A 22,282-nucleotide genomic window follows, 5' to 3' on the forward strand; every position below is an offset into this window, starting at 1 on the left:
GGTCTTGGGATCGAGCCCCGCATTGGGCTCTCTGCTCAGCAGGGATCCTGTTTCCCCTCTCTCTCTACTTGTGATCTCTGCCTGTCAAATAAATAAAATCTTAAAAAAAAAAATGTGTGTAATCAACATGTTATCCCTGCCTCCCAACTTGTTGATCATGATTTTAATACACGATATCTTCTCCTTCTTCAATGGGCCAGAGGCAGGTTCAGACCTGGGGAAGATTAAATCTATCATAAGTGAATACTAAATAGTTAATAATAATAATACTAGCAATAATTATTGCATATAGATAATTAGCACATACTGAACATTAGCATGTGCCAATCACTGTTCTAAGCACTTTATAAATAATATCCCAATGATTCCTCACAATAACTTTGTGAGGCTACATACGTTTTCTAAATGAAAAAAAGTGAGGCTTTGAAAAGTTAATTTTCAAGATCAAAACAGCTAAAAAGTTGGGCACTGAATTTGACTTCAAGTGGCAACCCATACACTTAACTACTAGGACATACTGCTTCTCAAAATGGAAGCATGTAAAGTAATGAATTGGTACATTGATCCCAATAGTTTCAAACAACAGTTTAGACTTTTGCATTTAAAGTAAGTTAGTTCAATCAACGTAGACTTTTTCTGTTTTAGTTTTTAAAGAATAAATGAGGTTGTATTGTACTTGATGTCCAAGAGGCACAACTCTTCACTGAAATCCCAAGGCAGGTTTGGCTGGAAAGGATTCAGAACGCAGGACTACCTTTGGGCAGGTGGCTGGAACCAAGTGGGATTGGTGCAGGTACCTGAATTCGCTGAGGTGAAGCTACCGCAGAGTCGGTGGAGATTATCTGGATGCGCGGGGAGGGGCTGGTCATCCCTGGAGATTCCGGCCGAGAGGTCTGTGTCCGTGGTACCTGTTGGGGGGGCGGGAAGTGGACTGGATCACAAGGTAGCTCAGAAAAATGCCCAGTAGTCAGAAGACATGAACAGACATTTCTACAAAGAAGACATCCAGATGGCCAACAGACACATGAAAAAGTGCTCAACATCACTTGGCATCAGGGAAATACAAATCAAAACCACAATGAGATACCACCTCACACCAGTCAGAATGGCTAAAATTAACAAGTCAGGAAACGACATGTTGGCCAGGGTGCGGAGAAAGAGGAACCTTCCTATACTGTTGGTGGGAATGCAAGCTGGTGCAGCCACCCTGGAAAAATAGTATGAAGGTTCCTCAAAAAGTCAAAAACAGAGCTACCCTACAACTCAGTAATCACACTACTCGGTATTTGCCCTAAAGATAAAATGTAGTGATCCAAAGGGGCACATGCACCCGAATGTTTATAGCAGCAATGTCCATAATAGCCAAAACTATGGAAAGAACCTAGATGTCCATCAAGAGATGAATGGATAAAGAAGATGTGGTGTGTGTGTATATATATACACACACCCACACACAATGGAATACTATGCAGCCATCCAAAGAAATGAAATCTTGCCATTTGCAACGATGTGGATGGAACTAGAGGGTATTATGCTAAGTGTAATAAGTTAATCAGAGAAAAACAATGATCATACAAACGCTCTGCTATGAGGAATTTGAGAAGCAGGGTGGGGGGGTCATGGGGTGTAGGGAGGGGGTAAAAAATAAAACAAGATGGGACCGGGGAGGGAGACAAACCATAGGAGACTCTTAATCTCCAGAAATAAACTGAGGGTTGCTGGGGGGTGGGGAGGAAGGGATACGATGGCTAGGTGATGGACACTGGGGAGGGTATGTACTATGGTGAGTGCTGTGAATTATGTAAGACTGATGATTTACAGGCCTGTACCCTTGAAGCAAATAATACATTATATTTAATTAAAAAAAAAGAAAAGAAAAGAAAAGAAAAATGCCCAGTGGTGGCTAGGGAACACGCCTCTTGCTTTCACTGTGGCTTTGAGTAATAAACTTGAGTAGTTCTGGTGTTTGGGCCCAGAATGACAAACTAATGAGATATTGCCATAGGATGACTGTCTTAAGAAAATACAATCTTAAGAGAGCTATTTCTAATGTTGAAAATAAAAAACAAATACCCAACAAAACAAAAAAATTCCCAAAAAACCAGACAGGAATTTCAAATCTGCTCTATACAAATTTAATAAATAGCTACTAAAGTAACTTTTTAGAAATGATCTTTGAATGTTTTCACTCTCTCCAAAACCAGCTCTAAAACACTCCTTTAAGATGACAGTTTCCTGAAGAAAGGCTCTCATAGCACCACAGAGGATGGCAAAAAGAACCAGCACGACGATGAAAAACTACTTGTCCAAGAGTCCTGGTAATCCCCCAGTCCCACTGGGATGGCGCTGGGAAAAGCCCATCAATTACACAAAGGTCTGTAATTTAGTCAATACCCACCAAAGGCAAGGTTCAAGGTTCTGAGTGGTCATCTGGGCACCTGAAGTGGGCAGTTATTACTGCTCCTTGAATAAAAGCATATCATGGGGTGCCTGTTTGGCTCAATCAGTTAAGTGACTGACTCTTCATTTCTGCTCAGGTCATGATCTCAGGATCAGGAGATCAAGCCCCACGTTTGCTCCACACTGGGCATGGAGATTGCTTAATTAAGATTCTCTCTTGGGGCGCCTGGGTGGCTCAGTGGGTTAAGCCGCTGCCTTCGGCTCAGGTCATGATCTCAGGGTCCTGGGATCGAGCCCCGCATCGGGCTCTCTGCTCAGCGGGGAGTCTGCTTCCTCCTCTCTCTCTCTGCCTACTTGTGATCTCTCTCTCTGTCAAATAAACAAATAAAATCTTTAAAAAAAAAAAAAAAAAAAAAAAGATTCTCTCTTAAGAGGAAGCTGGGTGGCTTAGCCATTTAAGTGTCTGCTTTCCGCCCAGATCATGATTCCAGGGTCTTGGGATCAAGCCCCATGGAGGGCTCCCTGATTAGATCACAGATGCTCAGTGGGGAGCCTGCTTCTCCCTCTCCTCCCCACGCATGTTCTGTCATTATCTCTGTCTCTCTCTCAAACAAATAAAATCTTAAAAAAAAAAAAAAAAGATTCTTAAGATTCTTCCCCCCACCCATTCGCACATGCTTGCTCTCATTAAAAAAAACAAACAAAAAAAAAGGTATATCAAGAACCAATGCTTTATAAACCCTTACAAAAAACAAGAGGGAACACTTCTCAATTCATTCTATGTAACCAAAACTAGGCAAAGACATCACAAGAAACTACAAACCAATATTCCTTATCCATACAGATGTAACAATCTTCAATAAGACATTAGCAAACTGAATCCAGAGACATATAAAAAAAATATACATAAGGACACCTGGGAGGCTCAGTTGGTTAAGCAGCTGCCTTCATTCAGCTCAGGTCCTTACCCCAAGGGCCGTGGGTTCGAGTCCCACATCGGGCTCCTTGCTCATCAGGGAGCCTGCTTCTTCTGCTTGTGCTCTCTCACTCTCTACCCTTTCCCCCCAGCAAATAAATAAATAAAATCTTTTTTTTTAAATGAAGATTTTATTTATTTATTTGACAGAGAGAGAGAGACAGTGAGAGAAGAAACACAAGTGGGGGAGTGGGAGAGGAAGAAGCAGGCTTCCCACTGAGTGGGGAGCCCAATGCGGGCCTCGATCCCAGAACCCCAGGATCATGACCTGAGCCAAAGGCGGATGGTTAACAACTGAACCACCCAGGCACCCCAAATAAATAAAATCTTAAGGGGGAAAAAAAAAAGTACTGTGTGCCTGGATGGCTCAGTGGGTTAAGCCGCTGCCTTTGGCTCAGGTCATGATCTCAGGGTCCTGGGATCAAGTCCCGCTTCGGGCTCTGTGCTCAGCAGGGAGCCTGCTTCCTCCTCTCTCTTTCTCTGCCTGCCTCTCTGCCTACTTGTGATCTCTTTCTGTCGAATAAATAAATAAAATCTTAAAAAAAAAAAAAAAAGTACTGACTCAAGCTACATTGTAGATGAACTTTGAAAACATACTGAAAGAGGGCGCCTGGGTGGCTCAGTGGGTTAAGCCGCTTAAGCCGCTGCCTTCGGCTCAGGTCATGATCTCAGGGTCCTGGGATCGAGGCCCGCATCGGGCTCTCTGCTCAGCAGAGAGCCTGCTTCCCTCTCTCTCTCTCTGCCTGCCTCTCCATCTACTTGGGATTTCTCTCTGTCAAATAAATAAATAAAATCTTTAAAAAAAAAAAAAAAAAAAAAAAAACATACTGAAAGACCAGACATAAAAGCCTACAGATTGCTTGGTTTCATTGATATGAAATGCCCAGAATAAGCAAGTTAAACAAACCCCAAAGAACCCAGAAAGTAAATAGTGGTTGCCTATGGCTGGGGAATAAGGAAATGGGGTAAGTGGGTGACATCTAAAGTGTGTTTTGTGTTAATGAAAAATATTCTGCAACAAGATAGTGGTGATGGCTACACAACCTTATGAATTAATAAAAGCTACAGAATTATGCACTTTAGGTAAATTGTATGATACGTGAATTATATCTTAATAGAGTTCCTAAAATTTTTTTAGATGAATAAAATAAATAGAAAATTATTTAAGGAGTCAGAATAAAGGTCACCTTTAGGGAGAGAGGTAGGAGCAGTAATTGGAAGGAGGAAGGAAATTTATTCTACCTTTTTTAAGAAAAATAATCTCTATGCCCAAGGTGAGGCTCAAACTCATGAGCCAGCCAGGCACCCCTATATTCTGCTTGTAACCTGAGTAGTGTTTACATGGACATGACCTCTGTGCAATAATTCGTTGTGTCACACACTTATGAATTGTAAACTTATGTACACTAAAGTTTATTTAAAAGAATAACAGTATTCAGAAGTATGTATTAGGGTTTCAAAGAAGCTTTCTATGTGAATAAGGCGAAAGCGACTGTTGTCCATGTTTCACTTGAACCTGCTATGTATCCACCCTGTGCTACCCTAGAGCTTGCTGCATGCTGGGTGTGCAGAACAATCAAAAGTGGTTCTGTCTTAGAGCATCTATTGGGGGAAGATAGCTATAATGGATGCAGCACAGACTGGGTGCGAAGACTGTTTTCTGCCCTTCTGTGTGGGTCACAGTTAAACTCTCTAAACTCTGGTTCCCTCACCTGTTAAAGGATATGCTTGTAAATTTTATAATTCCTTTTGTATGAGAAGCCCAAGGGCCTCTAATAATTTGCCTGAGAGGAATATGGGTCACGTTGGCAATAGGCTCCCAGTAGCTCAGTAACAAATTTAGGTAAGATGAACAGCCCAAAATATCCCTTAAATTTAGCAGAGGAATGCTTAACTCTGGAGGTGACAGGTTAATGGGAAAACATTTAGGATCCCCTGCACCCTTGTGACCTTTAGGGAGAAGGTGTGTTCTAGTGGCACCAGGGGCAGTTTGATATGATCTGGCTTGAAGGCGAAGTGATGCCACCATAGGACTGCTCGGAAATTCTTGAAGCTATATGGATTCAGAGGCTGATATTATAAGTACATATCCAGGTGAGGAATCCACTTTTTTCTTTCCAGAGCTTATCGCTGAGTATCATTTAGCACAGTAATAAAAAGCCAATTTGGAAATAGGACATAAAAATATTGATGCAAATTAACTAGCAGGAGCATTTCCTTTCCATCCTTTCCTGCCTACCTTTTCAGTACCTGATGTTAGTCTTGGCCATTTGCCTTAGCCTACTTTCTACTCCTTCAGTCCACTCAAGTTGCAAAGGACAGGATCATTCGTTCCCAGGTGTGCCTTACACACTGGCCAGAACACCTGCATCTTAGCAGGAAAATGGCTAGTCCAAAGGACTCAATTAAACCATGAGCAAGCAGGATGTGAAAGTATGTTTGGAAACACACCTTCCCGGGCATGGTCTCAGACTCACACTTAAAGGGTAAAATCATCTGTCCTGTTTTGCATCTTTTCTGAAGTAAACTGCCCTAAGTGTCTGCCTTCAGCTCAAGTCATGATCCCAGAGTCCTGGGATAGAGCCCTGGCACTGGGTTTCCTGCTCAGTGAGGAGTCTGCTTCTTCCTCTCCCTCTGCCTGAGGCTCCCCTTGCTTGTGCACATGCTTGCTCTCTTTCTGTCAAATAAATAAATAAAATCTCTTAAAAAAAAGTTAGTTATGCTTGCCCAACACACAAATGTTTACTGTCTAAAGAGTTTAATAAAACCCCTCTCCTCAGGCCAGCCCTTCCTGATCCCTCAAGTTGATATACAGGTCCCGTTCTGGGTGCTCCAAGCTCCTGCATCTTACCACTCTCCACAAGGCACCTACCATAACTGCTTGGTTAAGCCAGCCCCAGAGGGCAGTATGAAACATGTCCTTTTTCTCCTTTTACTCCCCAGGCCAGGCTCATCTTAGGGCCACAATGATTGCTTAGTGAATGAACATTTATTAACTTCAGGAATGAGTAAGAATTCTGTTTTATAGTCCTTGATCCTGGGACTCTGCCTAGACCATTTCTTCTTTTATTCCACTCTCCTGCCTGTCTGCTAATTAGACATCCTACAGGTATTGTACAACACCTGCTTTGGCAGTTTATTACACAATCCCAAGGAGTACAGGCTTTCACTGACATACCTGGGTTTATGAGACTGCTAGGAAAGTTCATACATTTTCACCCTGGAGTGAGAACCTTCTTTATTACATCATAAGATGACATTGCTTTGGCAGCATTTTTTAAAAGAAAAAAATTCCTGGAAAAATTTCTGTGGTTTACATGCTGAATGATGGACATCTAGGTTGAAGAGAAAGCCCACAGCATTAAGAAGCAAATATTAACAGTTTCTAAGTCTGTAATTTATTCCAAGTTCTGGCTGCAACATTCCCATGGGTTATTAATAGGGGAACCAAGTTCACACCTTGTGGGGGAAAAAAAAGATCATGCAGACCTAATATGTTACAAATCTCAACCACAAGCTTCAGACTTCTAAACATGTGAAACAATGAATAATATAAATACCTAAGTAGGGTAAAAGGTTTCAGCCATGGAATACCTTCAGCCTGAACTGAAATGTATCACATCCTCCTTTTATTTTTATTTCAAAGGACCATTAAGTAATAAGTGTAGTGAAGGGTCAGTGGGCAAAGAGTTAAACCCTCTTTGTGCAGCAACTTGCAGCATAGAGAGAGGAATCCACAGGGGGCTGCCAGCCTTAAAAGGGTTCATCTCTCCCCTCACACAAAGGATTAGGACCTTACAATGCCACGGTGTTTTGTTCCTAAAAAATAAATTCTTCTGATGACTGGTAAGTTAGGCTCTTCTTTATACTGGAGTCAATAAAGGATTCAAGCTTGAACACTGCAAAGTTAGTCTCATTTATATCAGAAGTGATTAAACAGTTTTTAAATTCTCCAGCTGATAATATGCTTAAAAATATAAAATCACAGTCCTATATTTCTTGGCATGAAAGGAAATATCCAAACAGTCAATAATCACTAATCACATTATGTAAAAAAAAAAAAAATGAGGTGTTTAAGAGCAACTCCCTATTCACAAGCAGGTTAAATTGTTGAAAACAACAAACAAGCAAGCAGTTTTTGCCCCACTTGAATTTACCCCAGCATACTCAAATACAGGTTCCTATGAAGATATAATTTGCTAGGTGCTAAGCATAGCAACACACACTAAATTAAATTCCTTCAAAATACATAATAGGTGTCTAAATCCACTGCTATTTTACCAACTGCTCCAAAAACAAGAACCTATGAAATACACTGCATTACAAAGAGGCTTTCCCCAGAAACGGAATGAGAACAAAATTGCAGTCTTGTTTTTTTAGGACACTTAACACTTACCATGCCAATGGATCCCTGCAGCTTTATTTACATTTTTCCTCAGCAACCTCCCAGGTCAGAGAGCCCAACCAAAAGAGTCAAGGGTTGGTTGGGGAAAACTCAGGCATTTGCTTTTTAAACTGCCAGTAAATTCCATTCACCAAAACCAGACAGAACTGTTTTAAAGATGCCCTCTTTCTGACCCTGCTTGCTGAAGGTCAAGTACACTATCACTCCCTGTAACCAAGGAAGCAAAATTGACATGTTCCTGCCTCTTCCCCAGCTGCTGAAGCAGTTTGTCTAATATGATTAACTGCTTCTAAGGAAGGTGTACTTTGCTTTACAAAGTTCTCCCTTCACCTAGATTGTTGCCTTTGCTAAATGAGCCATCCTCCTCCCCCCATCTTCACGGGTTTCCCCTTAAAGACCACCTTTCCTGAATTGAGAACTCCTGAGCAGGTTACCATGGAATCCAACCAACTCAAAACAATTTTAAAACTATAAAGAGTGGAGGGAAGATGTGAGGAATTCAGAAACACTGTATTCTGCATATAGCATTTTGAACTTCACAGTACATCAAGACAACATTTTTGAAGATACAGGGTCTTTGCAAGTTACTATTCTATTCAAAGGGAAGACAATGTAACAATCTACATCACATACAAAACAACCATAAGAATAACAGCACTGGGCTCCTTCAACAAATATTTTACTACACCCACCCAACATATGCCAGGCATGTGAATTCAGGTCAGAGTTCTTGCCTCTGCAGCCTCCCATTCTGGCAGGAAGGTGAACTCATGCAGTCCTTGCAAATGAGGGCGCAGTAACCCACTACTCAATGGCTTCAAGTCTCAGTCTCAGCCATCCCCCAGAGCCACAGAGGAAAGGGAGCTCCTGAGGTCACAGTTGAGGTGGGGCTGTAACTAATACTCAGCACCTGTCTCTAAACCAAACTGTAGCCTTCTATTTGACATGGGACCCACTACCTATTTTAATACCTGGACAAAGAACTTATTTGAAGTGAATGCTGGCCAATCTCCAAAATCAAAACAAATGAAAGCCTGAGGGATATGGTGGTAAGAAGAAAAAGGCTTTATGGATATTTCCCTTTATATAGGATGGGGGGGAGGAACTGAGAAGAATGAAATTTTTAAGATTTTTTTTTTTTTTTTTTTTTGGACAGAGAGAAATTACAAGTACACTGAGAGGCAGGCAGAGAGAGAGAGAGAGAAGGAAGCAGGCTCCCCGCTGAGCAGAGAGCCCGATGCGGGACTCGATCCCAGGACCCTGAGATCATGACCTGAGCCGAAGGCAGCGGCTTAACCCACTGAGCCACCCAGGCGCCCCAAGAATGAAATTTTTAAAAATAAGCTCAGTGTTATAAATGATGAATTTCCACTCCACAAGTTCATACGTGTACTAAATTAAAATAATTTAAGTTAATATGCCTTTTTTTTTCAGATGCTAGCATAAACGTAGGTGCTCTAACCCAAAAGGGAAGAATCCATCCAGGGGAGAAAAAAAGGATTTTCCTTTACAAAAAGGGAGACTAAAAGTCCCTGTACCTCAACAACTATTGAAAGCTCTAAGAAAGATAACATTCAGTAAAGCCAATAGATGATGTGTAAAAGGAAAGATTATTATCAGGGGAAAAAAGCTCCAAGGCCCATCTGTTTAAGCCAACAGGTCTGCTCTTCTCATCATAAAGATCTGTTCATGCCCTCTGACCTCTTGATTCTACTTCTGGGAATCCATCTTATCCTAAATACAGAAATCCAAACTATCCTATATATAGAAATGGCTTTATCAGTGTGTGTTCCTAAATTATTTTTCTAGGGAATACAGAAATTCCCTCTCTCAAAGGTCCAGATGAAGTAGAGCCCACCTTTAACTGCAGAAGCACAAAATGGCAGATACTTACAGGCCTCGCCTCCCTTGGAGGGCAGAGGGATTAATCAGATGTTTAAGCCAAGACTTTGCATTGGTAATAGGAGCTCCATGTCCAGCCTAGGCAGTGCTGTGGTGTACAGTCACAGCTTTACTGAACTGGCTCTTTTAGTGAGATTTGTGTGTAGTTCCCAGCTGCAAAGCTACTTTTCTAGCCTTTCTGGTAACTTTGTCAAGTTATTCCAATCCAATCCATCCATCCTTCCTCACACATATTTTAACTCAATGTTTTTCATGAAGCCCATTTTTGTTTAAATCCGCAATAGCTTTTTTTTTTTAATCTATTTGACAGAGCAAGTGAGAGAGCACAAGCAGGAGGAGTGGCAGAGGGAGAGGGAGAAGCAGGCCTCCCACCATGCAGGGAGCCCGACCCAGGGCCTGATCTCAGCACCCTGGGATCAGGACCCCAGCCAAAGGCATATGGCCTACCAACAGTTACTCAGGCACCTCAGCAACAGCTGGTTTTTGTTATTCACTTTGGGCCCCTTGACTGGTAAAGAATGGATTTATTTAACCTAAAGGTCAGAAGCAACTGAAGTGTCTCAAACTAGGAGATGGGTTATGTTATGCTCCCTTAATACAATACTATGTAGTTATGAAAAATGTTGGTCATCCAGCCTATGTAGCAACCCGTGGAAAGGATATTTACATTTATTCTGTAAAATAACATTCTGTGAAATCACACTACTAAGTTGTGTGCATGCTGTGATTACAATTGGATGACATGCATGTGAAAAAAAGACCAAAAATAAAATTTTGAAAAGATTTATTTGAGATAGAGCTCGTGTATGCATGCCTGGGGAGGGGCAAAGGGGAAGAGAGAGAATCCCAAGCAGACTCCCTCCTGAGCATGGAGCCTGACACAGGGCTCAATCTCATGACCCCTGGGATCATGACCTGAGGCAAAATTCAGAGACATTAACTTAACATTAACTTAACCGACTGAGTCACCCAGGCGCTCAATAATGAAATCTTAGTATTGAGTACTTACTGTGTTCTACACACTGGCAAGTGTTTTAAATACTGGGAAGAAAATAGCGAATGAAACAAAGTTCCTGCCTTCTTGCACTTTACATCCTATTGTGACAAAGTAGTATATATGTTTGTCAGATAATGATGAGCACTTTGGAGGAAAGTTAACAGTAAGAAGGATAGAGTGATAGAGGTAGAATGGTTACACAAGGAAGGGTTAAAGTGATAAAATGATAGTGAGAGATGTGCAAAATTGTAGAAATATGCCTTTCTTCTTTCCTTTTCAAATTTTCCAGATGTTTTAACACTTCTATAAAAATCGATTAAAAAAACCCCTATTTCCAAAAAAGTTACCTTTTAGAACCAGCAAATATTGTTAGAGTTTGGTATTATGAATGATCTTATTTTCCACCCCAAGTCCGAAATGAGTGTTCCTCATACTTTTCTTCATTTTAAAAACTCCTTTTCTACCCATTCAAGAAAATCTTTTTTTCATAAGATGATATGAAATATTTTACTCTGAGAAGGAATTCTCCTTGCCTACTGAAGATACTTTAAAACCAGGCTATTTTTCTGTAATCACAAATCTAACTGAATCATCCTGGTAGGCAGCTAGTTACAGGGAAACTCATTACACTTTGAAGGCTAGCTCCTGCCTGGATGGCTCTGGACAAGTCCCATAATTGTTCTAAGCCTTTCTTTACTCATTTGTGAAATTGTCATTGATACCTCTTACTTCACAGAATAATGGGAGGATTAAAATGAGGCAATAAAGTACAATACATTATGTAAACACAGAACATTCCTATTATAATTTTGGAGGAAATTAAATGCATAGAGCTAAACCTATCACCCTAAGATGTTATCTCCTCCTATAGCAGATGTTCACTGTTTATAGACAAAATGGTTTCATCTCTAATCCCCCATTTCCTGTGACCAATAAAAGGATACAATCTCCCAAGTCTTTTTAAGGTGTCAAACACTAAAGGTACACAACCTCAAATGAAGTGAGATTTTTTTTTTAAGATTTTATTTTTTTTATTTAACAGAGAGAGGGAGAGAGAGATCACAAGTAGGCAGAGAGGCAGCTAGAGAGAGGGGAGAAGCAGGCTCCCTGCTGAGCAGAGAGCCCGATGCGGGGCTTGATGCCAGGACCCTGAAATCATGACCTGAGCCGAAAGCAGAGGCTTAACCCACTGAGATACCCAGGCGCCTCATGAAGTGAGACTTTAAGAAAGGAGATGTTTTCTAAGAATGCTACTATTCTGTCCCAAGACATACATACCACAGGAAATTACTTTGACATATTACTTTCAGATAAGGTACATCATACTTAGAAAGACATCATACTTCATTTTCTCCTTTTTGACAACTCCACTTGTCAACTCTTTCTCTTACCATACTAAAAGTCTAGCCTTATTATAATGCTAATTTTATTTTATTTTATTTTTAAAGAAGAGGGAACACAAGCAGGGGAGTGGAAGAGGGAGAAGCAAGCTTCCTGCTGTGCAAGGAGCCTGCCTGCTGGAGGCTCGGGGCTTGATCCCAGGACCCTAGGATCATGACCTAAACCGAAGGCAGACGCTTAACAACTGAGCAACCCTGGCACTCCAACACTAATTCTATTCTAAGTCCACGGTCTGTATTTTACTTAGAAAACAGCTTCATCTTCTTACTACTCTTAAGCCTTAACTTACTTAAGTATGTGAAACTATGTGAATTCTCCAATACATCTTCTGTGAGGGCTGTGACTGAGCATTTACATGAAATACATATTACCTTACAATATATTGCTTCTTTTACTTCTCTTGAAAATAGTTACTGTATACTGGTTTTTTAAAGTTATTTCTGTATGAATGGGTGTATTTAATATGAATATCACTGTGATGTAGTAAAAGGGTCATTCAGAAATACTGCAATAAAAAGGGGGTACGTCGTCTTTCGTCTGAAGGAACTGAGAATCTCCAAAAGGAAAGGTCACAAAAGTATGCACTCAATGAGTACTTGCTGAATTAACAACTGAGTTTATCAGTGGCCCAGCTATTTCTTATATATAAGGTTATGTAACAGCTGTCAAAAACAAAAACACAGAAAAGAAGATAATATTCAGCCCAGAAAGATTTTGACAGTGATTCTACTTCTAGTCTACAGAAATACACCCACATGTGAGCTCAAGGAGACATCATACACAAAGATGTTTGTGGCAGCACTATTTATGTCTGAGAAAATTTGGAAACAACTCAGAAATGTGCTTCTAGGGCACCTGGGTGACTTAGTTGGTTAAGCAACTGACTTTGGCTCAGGTCATGATCCTGGAGTCCGGCTCCCAGTTCCACAGGGAGTATGCTCCTCCCTCTGATCTTCTCCCCTCTCATGCTCTCTCTCACTGTCTGTATCTCGAATAAATAAATAAAATCTTTTTAAAAAAATGTGCTTCTACAGTGGAGTGGCTAAACAGCTCTAATTTATGTAATACTTATAACAGCAAAAAGAATTATATAGATTTGAGCAGCAGGACTCTTGTATACTGCTGGTAGGAATATAAAATGGTGTAACTACTTTGGAAATCAATCGCTGAGACAAAGTGAAAAAAGCAACTTGCAGAACATCTTATATAGTGTGATTCCATTTACATTAAATTTAAAAACCGATGTACAGCTGACCCTTGAAAAACATGGTTTTGAACTGTGTGAGTATACTTACATATGAATTTTTTTCAATAAATGCAGTGTAGTACTGTAAACACATTTTCTTTTCCTTATGATTGTCTTTTTTCCCCAAATAAGTCTCAGTTTTAATAAGATCCTCTACACACATTTGCCACTGAAAATTTAAATAGCACATCAAAAAATTTTATTACAATTTTTGGAAACCAGAAAATCTAGCACATGCACACTGCCCTAATAATACTCTAACCAAATCACCCAAAGTCTTCTGTGTATTCCTTCTGCGCAAGTTACTTGGCTTCCAGTTTGAGGTTAGGTTTTATCTTAATGGCTTCAGGCTTCTCAAACACACATGCCAACACTCAAAACCTGTTAGTGTTTCCTCCTTAGGTCAAATCAAAAAGTATACGTATACTGAAGTCATTCAAATGCAAACTACAGGATTCCTCACAAATTACTGGTATCAAGGTAGAAAAGATACAAAAAACCCAGCTTGTATCACAGAATATCAAAATATTGTACAGTTTGTCCTAATATAGAGCAGCTTTCCCAAGCTGCTGCATAATGATCCTAAAATTACTAGCAAGAACAGTACAAGAATAAAGTTTATGTTTATACTGACTACATGTCATAATTATTCTCCATGCTGGTATCCTCCGAAAGACCTTTATGATAGACAATAATGACAGGCAATAATCTTTCCACTCTTGATCCACCCTCAATTTCCTTCTGCTGTAGATCTTTTTGAAGCATGGGTCGCTGGTTGGTACTGCTGGTACTTAACCAATCACATCATCCTTTCCATCCTTTCTTTCCAAGCAGTTAGCAAAGTCCTTACTCTACCTCTAGTCCTGCTGCTGAAAATGAGGTCAAGGAGCCCCTGGTTTCTTCTCTCTGTCCTGCCATTGGGGTGGATATTCTTATATAGGGGAAGGAGTTGGATAGTAGGGTTGAGAGTCAATTTACTAAAGTTCTTTATTACACTTTTGTGACAGTTCAAGAGGCAGCTGAGCCTTCCAGGGAATTCTCTTCACTGGGCATCTGAGATGATCCTGGAGCCCAAGATGCAGAAAGCTGCTTTGGTAAATCCACTGAAAGCCTCTCTCTTTTTTTTTTTTTTAAAAAGAAGATTTATTTGGGCGCCTGGGTGGCTCAGTGGGTTAAGCCGCTGCCTTTGGCTCAGGTCATGATCTCAGAGTCCTGGGATCGAGTCCCGCATCGGGTTCTTTGCTCAGCAGAGAGCCTGCTTCCCTCTCTCTCTCTCTGCCTGCCTCTCCATCTACTTGTGATTTCTCTCTGTCAAACAAATAAATAAAATCTTTAAAAAAAAAAAAAAAAGAAGATTTATTTATTTACTAGAGAGAAAGTACAAGCAGGGGAGGATCAGAGGAAGGGAAACTGAAGCAGAACTCCCCAGTAAGCACAGAGCCCAACATGGAGTGTTCCCAAGACCCTTAGATCATAACCTGAGTAGAAAACAAAAGCCGGATGTTCAACTGGCTGGGCCACCCAGGCACCCCAGCCACTTGGGCACCCCTTCCTTATGATTATCTTTTAAAAAGACGTTATTTATTTATTTGAAAGAGAGAGTGAGAGCACAAGTGCAGGGGGTGAGGGGCAGAGGGAGAAGAAGACTCCCTGCTGAGAAGGAAACCTGGTACAGGACTTGACCCTGGAACTCTATGATCATGACCTGAGCTGAAGGCAGATACTTAACCAACTGAGCCACCCAGGCACCCCTCCTTATGATTTTCTTAATACCATTTTCTTTTCTCTAAATTACTTTCTTGTAAGAACACGATATATAATACATACAACACAAAATATGTATGATCAATATGAATATGTAAGAACATGATATATAATACATACAACACAAAATATGTATGAATTTATGTTATTGATAAGGCATCCAGTCAACAGTAGGCTATTAGTAGTTGTTTTGGGGGAGTCAAAAATTAAACAGACTTTCAACTGTGTGGAGGTTGGTGAGGCACCAATGTTGTTTAAGGGTCAAATGTATCTCTGTAGCTATATATACACGGACATAAATACTCAGGAAAAAATCCTGGAAGGTAATACACCAAGTCTCAAGCTAAAACAAATTTCAAGAACTGCTATCATACAACCAGGTTTTCTGATTATATTCAGTTAAAAAAAAATTACAGAGGTGCCTAGGTGGCTCAGAGAGTTAAGCCCTGGTCATGATCTCTGGGTCCTGGGATCAAGCCCCATGTTGGGGAGGGGGGGCTGCTCAGCAGGGAGTCTGCTTCTCCCTCTCCTTTTGGCTCTCCCCCAAATTGTGCTTGCTTGCTCTCTCTCTCAAGTGAAAAAACAGAATCTTTATAAAAAATTACGAAAACTTAATTATAAAAATAAAACTCAGGGGCGCCTAGGTGGCTCAGTGGGTTAAAGCCTCTGCTTTTCGCTCAGGTCATGATCCCAGGGTCCTGGGATCAAGCCCGCATCCGGCTCTCTGCTCAGCGGGGAGCCTGTTTCCCCCTCTCCTTACCTACCTGTGATTTCTGTATGTCAAATAAATAAATAAAATCTTAAAAAATAAATAAATAAAATAAAACCCAGAACTATAAAATGGCTAGGGAAAACACAGGAGAAAAATCTTTGTGATCTTTTGTTAAGTAAAGATTTTGCTATGACATCAATATCATAATTCATAAAATAAAAAAATTGATAAATTAGACTTCATCCGAATAAAAAGTCCGTGTTCCTCAAAAGACACTGTTTAGAGAATGAAAAGATCAAGAGTATAAGAAAATATTTGGAAACCATGTATCTGAAGACGACATACACCAGAATACATAAAGAATTCTCAAAATTTAGTTAAGAAAGTAAACAACTCAAAAAAATAGGCAAAAGATGTCAACAGATGAAAAATGATGTTGGGGTGCCTGGGTGGCTCAGTGAGTTAAGCCTCTGCCTTCAGCTCAGGTAACGATCTCAGGGTCCTGGGATGGAGTCCTGCATTGGGCTCTCTGCTCAGCCGGGAGCCTGCTCCCCCTCCACCTGCCTGCCTCTCTGCCTACTTGTGATTTCTGTCAAATAAATAAATAAATAAATAAATAAAATCTTAAAAAAAAAAAAAAGATATGCGGATGGCAAATATGCGCACAAAAGATACTCAACATTAGTCATTAGAGAAATGCAAAGCAAAACCACAATGAGGAGCCAGTAAACATCAGAATGCCCAATATTAACAAGACTGACCATACTGGCAAATATGGCAAAGTTGAAGAGCAACTAGAACTCATATACAGCTGGTAGGAATATAAAATGGTACAACTACTTTGGAAATCAGTTTGGCAGTTTCTTTTTTTTTTTTTAAAGATTTTATTCACTTATTTGGCAGACAGAGATCACAAGTAGGCAGAGAAGCAGGCAGAGAGAGAGGAGGAAGCAGGCTCCCCGCTGAGCAGAGAGCCCGATGCGGGGCTCAATCCCAGGACCCTGGGATCATGACCTGAGCCGAAGGCAGAGGCTTTAACCCACTGAGCCACCCAGGCGCCCCGCGTTTGGCAGTTTCTTAAAAATTACCATATATGACCCAGCGAGTACACTCTTAGCTATCTATCCAAGAGAAATGAAAGCACATATTCTCAGGATGCCTGGATGGCTCAGTTGGTTAAGTGGATGCCTCTGGCTTAGGTCGTGGTCCCAGCGTACTAGGATCAAGTCCCACATGGGCCTCCTTGCTCTGCAGGGAGCTGGCTTTTCCCTCTGCCACTCGGTCTGCCTGTGCTCACACTCTCTCTCTGACAAATAAATAAAATCTTAAAAAAAAAAAAAAGCATATATTCTCATGAATATTTGTACAGAAACGTTCATGACATCTTTACTTGTAGTAGTCAAAAAAAGTAAACAACTCAAATGTCTATCCATTTAGGATAAAAGTGTTTATTGAGGTCCCTCGGTGGCTCAGTCAGTTAAGTGTCCACCTTTTGATTTTGGCTCAGGCATGAGATCAGGGTTTTGAGACTGAGCCCCATGCCAGGCTTCACACTCAGCAGAAAGTCTGCTGGAGATTCTCTCCCTCTTCTTCTCCCTCTGTCCACCACCCCACTTCTGCACACATCTGTGTGTACACACACACTCTTTCTCAAATAAATTAATAAATCTTTAAAAAATGTTTATCAATTCAGGATTAAAAAATCACTTAGCAGTATTTCCATACAATGGATACACCATAAAAAAATGAACCATTGATACATATAAAACATGGATGAGTCTGAAAATAATTATGCAGAATGAAAGAAGCCAGACAATAAAGGGTACATACTGTATGATTTCTTTCATAGAAAATTCTACAAAGTGCAGGGACGCCTGGGTGGCTCAGTTGGTTGGATGACTGCCTTCGGCTCAGGTCATGATCCCGGAGTCCTGGGATGGAGTCCCGCATCGGGCTCCCAGCTCCACAGGGATTCTGCTTCTCCCTTTGACCTTCTCCTCGCTCATGCTCTCTCTCATTGCCCCTCTCTCAAATAAATAAATAAAATCTTTAAAAAAAAAAAAAAAAGAAAAGAAAAAGAAAGAAAATTCTACAAAGTGCAAATCAATCTAAAACAATAGGAAGATAATCATTGGCTGCCTAGAAGTAGATATGGGTAGAGCTCTACTCAGAAGACAGTAGACATCTTAATGCTTATATTAGAAAAGATGACTGAGAAATCAATAAGCTAAGATCCACCCTAAGGATTTAGAAAATAAAGTGCCAAAAATCATAAGAAAAAGATACATAAATTAATCAGAGATAAAGTAATTCCCTTGTGAAACCAATAAGGAAGAAAGAAAGAGATGACACAAATAATGTAATACTAGGAATGAAAAGGGTTATAACTAGAGTTGTCTCAAATACTAAAATATAAAACAAAGTTATTTTGAACAATGGTATGCCAATAAACTTGGAAACAAAAACAAATTCTTAGAAAAAAGATATAACTTATTAAAACTGAGTCAATTACAAATATCAAATCTGAATAGTCCTTTAATTATTAAACAAATAAAATATTCAAGAATTAAATATTAAATTAATATAATTAATTAAACAATATAGGAATATGTTTATATATTTATATATAATATAAATTAATATAAATATAATTAACAAATTAAATATTAAAGAAATTAAATATGGCCTAATAGTTTTACTCATATGTTCTACAGGTATTCAAGAACCAAAAAATTTCAATTTTATATAAATTATCATAAAAAGTAGAAAAGGAAGGGACTTACTGCCAATTCCCTTTATGAGGCTATGCTAACCTTGATACCAAACTGTAAGACCAATTAAAAGTCAATCCTACTCATGAACACAGTTGGAAAATTCCTAAACAGAAAGTTAACAAACTGAGTCTACAATGTGTGTGTGTAAATCATGTCTGACATTAATCTCAGAATCAAGATGGGCTTAACATTACAAATCAATCTAATTCACCATAGTAATTGATCAAAAGAAATCGTATGATCATCTTAGCAGGTACCCCCGTCCCCCTGGAAAGGCGATAAAATCCAACTGGGATTTCTTCCATTTTCTCCAACTGGGAAAGGAGAGAATGCCTTTAACTGATAAAGAATAAAGGTTCATACAAACATCATATCTAATAATGAATTGTTGAAAGCATTCCTTTTAAGATGAGGAACAAGGCAATGCCACCTGTTCTATTCAACACTGTACTGAAGATCTTAGCCAGGATAGTAAGGCAAGACTAAAAACTAAGGATTAGAAAGAAAAAACAAAATCTAAATGAGCATACAGAGAAATTATCAGAATAAGAGAAAGACTGCTCAATCAAAAAAACTGTAAACAAAATCACTTGCATTTCTATATATCAGCAAGAGTTGGAAAATAAGGGGCGCCTGGGTGCTTAGTGGGTTGGGCCTCTGCCTTCGGCTCAGGTCATGGTCTCAGGGTCCCGGGATTGAGTCCCACATTGGGCTCTCTGCTCAGTGGGAGCCTGCTTCCCCGCCCCCACCCCCACCTGCTTCTCTGCCTAGGTATGATCTCTCTCTCTCTGTCAAATAAATATATAAAATCTCTTCAAGAAGTTGGAAAATAAAAATTTTAATATATTTGCAAACAGCATTATAGAACATAAAGTATTAGGGAAGGAAATCAAATTAAAAATATGCTGTATCTTTGAGAAAAAATAAAGAAAACAAGTAAATGGAAAGATCTGCCATCTTCATGGAAGTAAAAGAATGATCCAAGTTATAAGATCATACGGGGTCGGGCGCCTGGGTGGCTCAGTGGGTTAAGCCGCTGCCTTCGGCTCAGGTCATGATCTCAGGGTCCTGGGATCGAGTCCCGCATCGGGCTCTCTGCTCAGCAGGGAGCCTGCTTCCCCCTCTCTCTCTCTCTCTCTGCCTGCCTCTCCATCTACTTGTGATTTCTCTTTGTCAAATAAATAAATAAAATATTTAAAAAAAAAAAAAAAAAGATCATACGGGGTCAGGGCTTGATCTGATGCCATGTGTAAGCCCAAATTGTTGGGGAATATAGAAAAAGCTAATCCTTGGAGAGCTGGTAGAAAATGACTAGACTCTCAGAACGAAGCAAAGAGCAGTGATCATGTAGCCCCAGAAGGAGTTGGAGAGATGGACAGAGATGGAGAGTTGGATAGCTCTCCAGTTCCCATGTAGCCTGGTCATATATCCTGAGATTCAATTCTGTGAGTATCCTTCCATCAAATCTCCTTTTTCCAACTCTGAGTGTCACTGGTGTCAAGCATGCTCCCCCTCTTCCTTGCCTGGAGTGTATCCCATACCCAGATACTCACAAGGATCACTCTTACTTCATTTGGGTCTCCCTTTAAACGTCACCTTCATTCTTCCTGGAAGAGTCTTCCCTGAATGTGCTTAAATAGTAACTCCTGCCACTTTCTATCTCTTTACTTTTCTTTATAGCACTTAATTGCTCTCTTGGTATTTTACTTTTGTTTAGATGTTCATTTACTGCTTCCAAGAGAAGAAGCTTCATGTGAGCAGAATGCTCATCTCAAAAACCTAGCACAGCACACTGTAAGCACTCCTTAACTACTTGCTGAATGGATAAATGAATATTTTTGGAGCACCCAGAAGCTCATCAATGAACAATTACAATTTACTTTACTAGTAGTACCTTCCCTGACATCCAGTTAAATACAGCAAATACTCACATGCATTTATCATCTCTATTCCTTTACCAAATCACTTTTAAGTTTTAAGTAAGGGATTAAAAAAAACACGTACAGACTCACAAGGACAAAGAGGATAGTCAAGAAGGTGACAGTGGATCACAAATACTAACAAACTTCAGGAAGATGGAAAAGTAGAAGGTGGAATGGAAACCAACTCAGTGAGAGGAGGAAGACTTGGTGTGGTGCTGTCATTTCTTCCATCTTGGGTCTCTTGTAGAACTTCCAGTAGCACTATGTTGGGATAGAGCATCTGGAGGTTCAAAACTTCTGTGGTCTGCAGGAGCTGCTGTTAGGAGGACCCTGAGAAGCGTTTTACATTTTCAGTGGGAAATATGTGGCGGTTACTAGTTATAATGACTGTGTACTTTGGATCTGGATTTGTTGCCTTTTTTTTTTTTTTTTTTTTTTTTTTTTAAATAGTAAGACACCAACTACTTAAGAAATAAGCATGTTGGGGTGCCTGGCTGGCTCAGTGGGTTAAAGCCTCTGCCTATGGCTCAGGTCATGATCCCAGAGTCCTGGGATCGAGCCCCGCATCGGGCTCTCTGCTCAGCAAGGAGCCTGCTTCCTTCTTTCTCTGCCTGCCCCTCTGCCTACTTGTGATCTCTCTCTGTCAAATAAATAAATAAAATCTTAAAAAAAAAAAAAAGAAATAAGCATGTTTTAATTAATCCATTAAGCAGATGTGAAAAGGAATATTTCAAAAGGTGTAATCTCTTTGGAAAATGGATCAAACTCTTGAATTCAAAATACTCAATATGTTTAAAAATAAACTTATGGCATGAATCTTTAAATGTCTTTTCTCTGAAACATGGAATATAATAATTGTGCCTACATTTTTATTTGGGAAATATTCCAATATTTGTTTGGTAGAAAACTGTGTGCAATTTAGCTTGTTTCTTGGTTTTAAATTTTGAGATTTTATTTAATTTTTGATTACTAGGTTTGGACCTTGTTGGTAATTTATGCTATAAAAAATGCAAACTTGACTTTTGTCCCATAGTAATTTTTTTTAATTGAAAAAAAGGAAGAAGGTGCTTTTAGTCTTCTTTATTTGAAGCAGTAAAACTGTTATTCTTCATGAGTGATAATTAGTTTATCGTAAGGAAAACCAATTGTGTACACAGAGTGAAGTCCAAGGGTTTTTTTCTCCTCCAGACCTATAATCTAAAACTAAAATTTTTGTCTTGATAAATTTGCTATTGGCCAATACTAGTCTTGTTTAGACTGAATGAAAGCAGAACATTTGAAACAAAATGTAATAGCATGTAAGAATGTAATAGCATCTAAGATAGAATATAGGAATTATTCCAAGTTTATTCTGGAACTTTAGTAGAAACAGACTATAACATGGCTCTCTGATTAATAACTGTACCAATGAATCAAATTTATATTATGGATAGTGAAATGCTGCTACCTATTTAAAATGTAATGACCTAGTCCCTAGGGCTTGGTACTGGGGCAGGAAAAACGTAGTTGCTGAATGTTTTAATCTTATGTTGGTCACTTTTGGAATACCACGGGTGTTAGAATGCTCTAAAGCAGAGATTGTAAAAGGGTGCTAGACCACTTAAGTGCTAGACTTTTGGATGATTGGGGGTGCTGTAGTTTTTAAACCAATACCTAAAAACTAGAATAGTCATAAGAAAATCTCTATTTATGGAATCTTGAAAAATTGCTCTGGGTGGTTCTTCATCCCTTCATGCAACAAAACAACAGCTGCCTAAATTTGTAACATTAGATTTCCTATGTA

At 39.6% G+C, this 22,282-nt stretch overlaps 1 protein-coding gene across 4 annotated transcripts in view; it reads right to left on the bottom strand.

The window, feature by feature from the left end:
- The window catches only part of NR2C2 (nuclear receptor subfamily 2 group C member 2), a 96,488-nt gene that overhangs the window by 42,946 nt on the left and 31,260 nt on the right, over window positions 1-22,282 (bottom strand). For 3 of the 4 annotated variants that reach the window (XR_004276148.1, XM_032360998.1, XM_032360335.1), the window contains one exon: window positions 798-908. Coding sequence is in view for 2 of the 4 variants with exons in the window: in XM_032360335.1 (XP_032216226.1) it covers window positions 798-908 (111 nt within the window). In the remaining 2 variants the exon portion in view is untranslated. Of the gene's footprint in view, window positions 1-797; window positions 909-22,282 lie in introns of those variants that run through there. The other variant, XM_032301375.1, reaches the window with a different exon arrangement.

This window comes from Mustela erminea, chromosome 1, assembly GCF_009829155.1.
Source record: "Mustela erminea isolate mMusErm1 chromosome 1, mMusErm1.Pri, whole genome shotgun sequence".
NCBI classification, from domain to species: domain Eukaryota; kingdom Metazoa; phylum Chordata; class Mammalia; order Carnivora; family Mustelidae; genus Mustela; species Mustela erminea.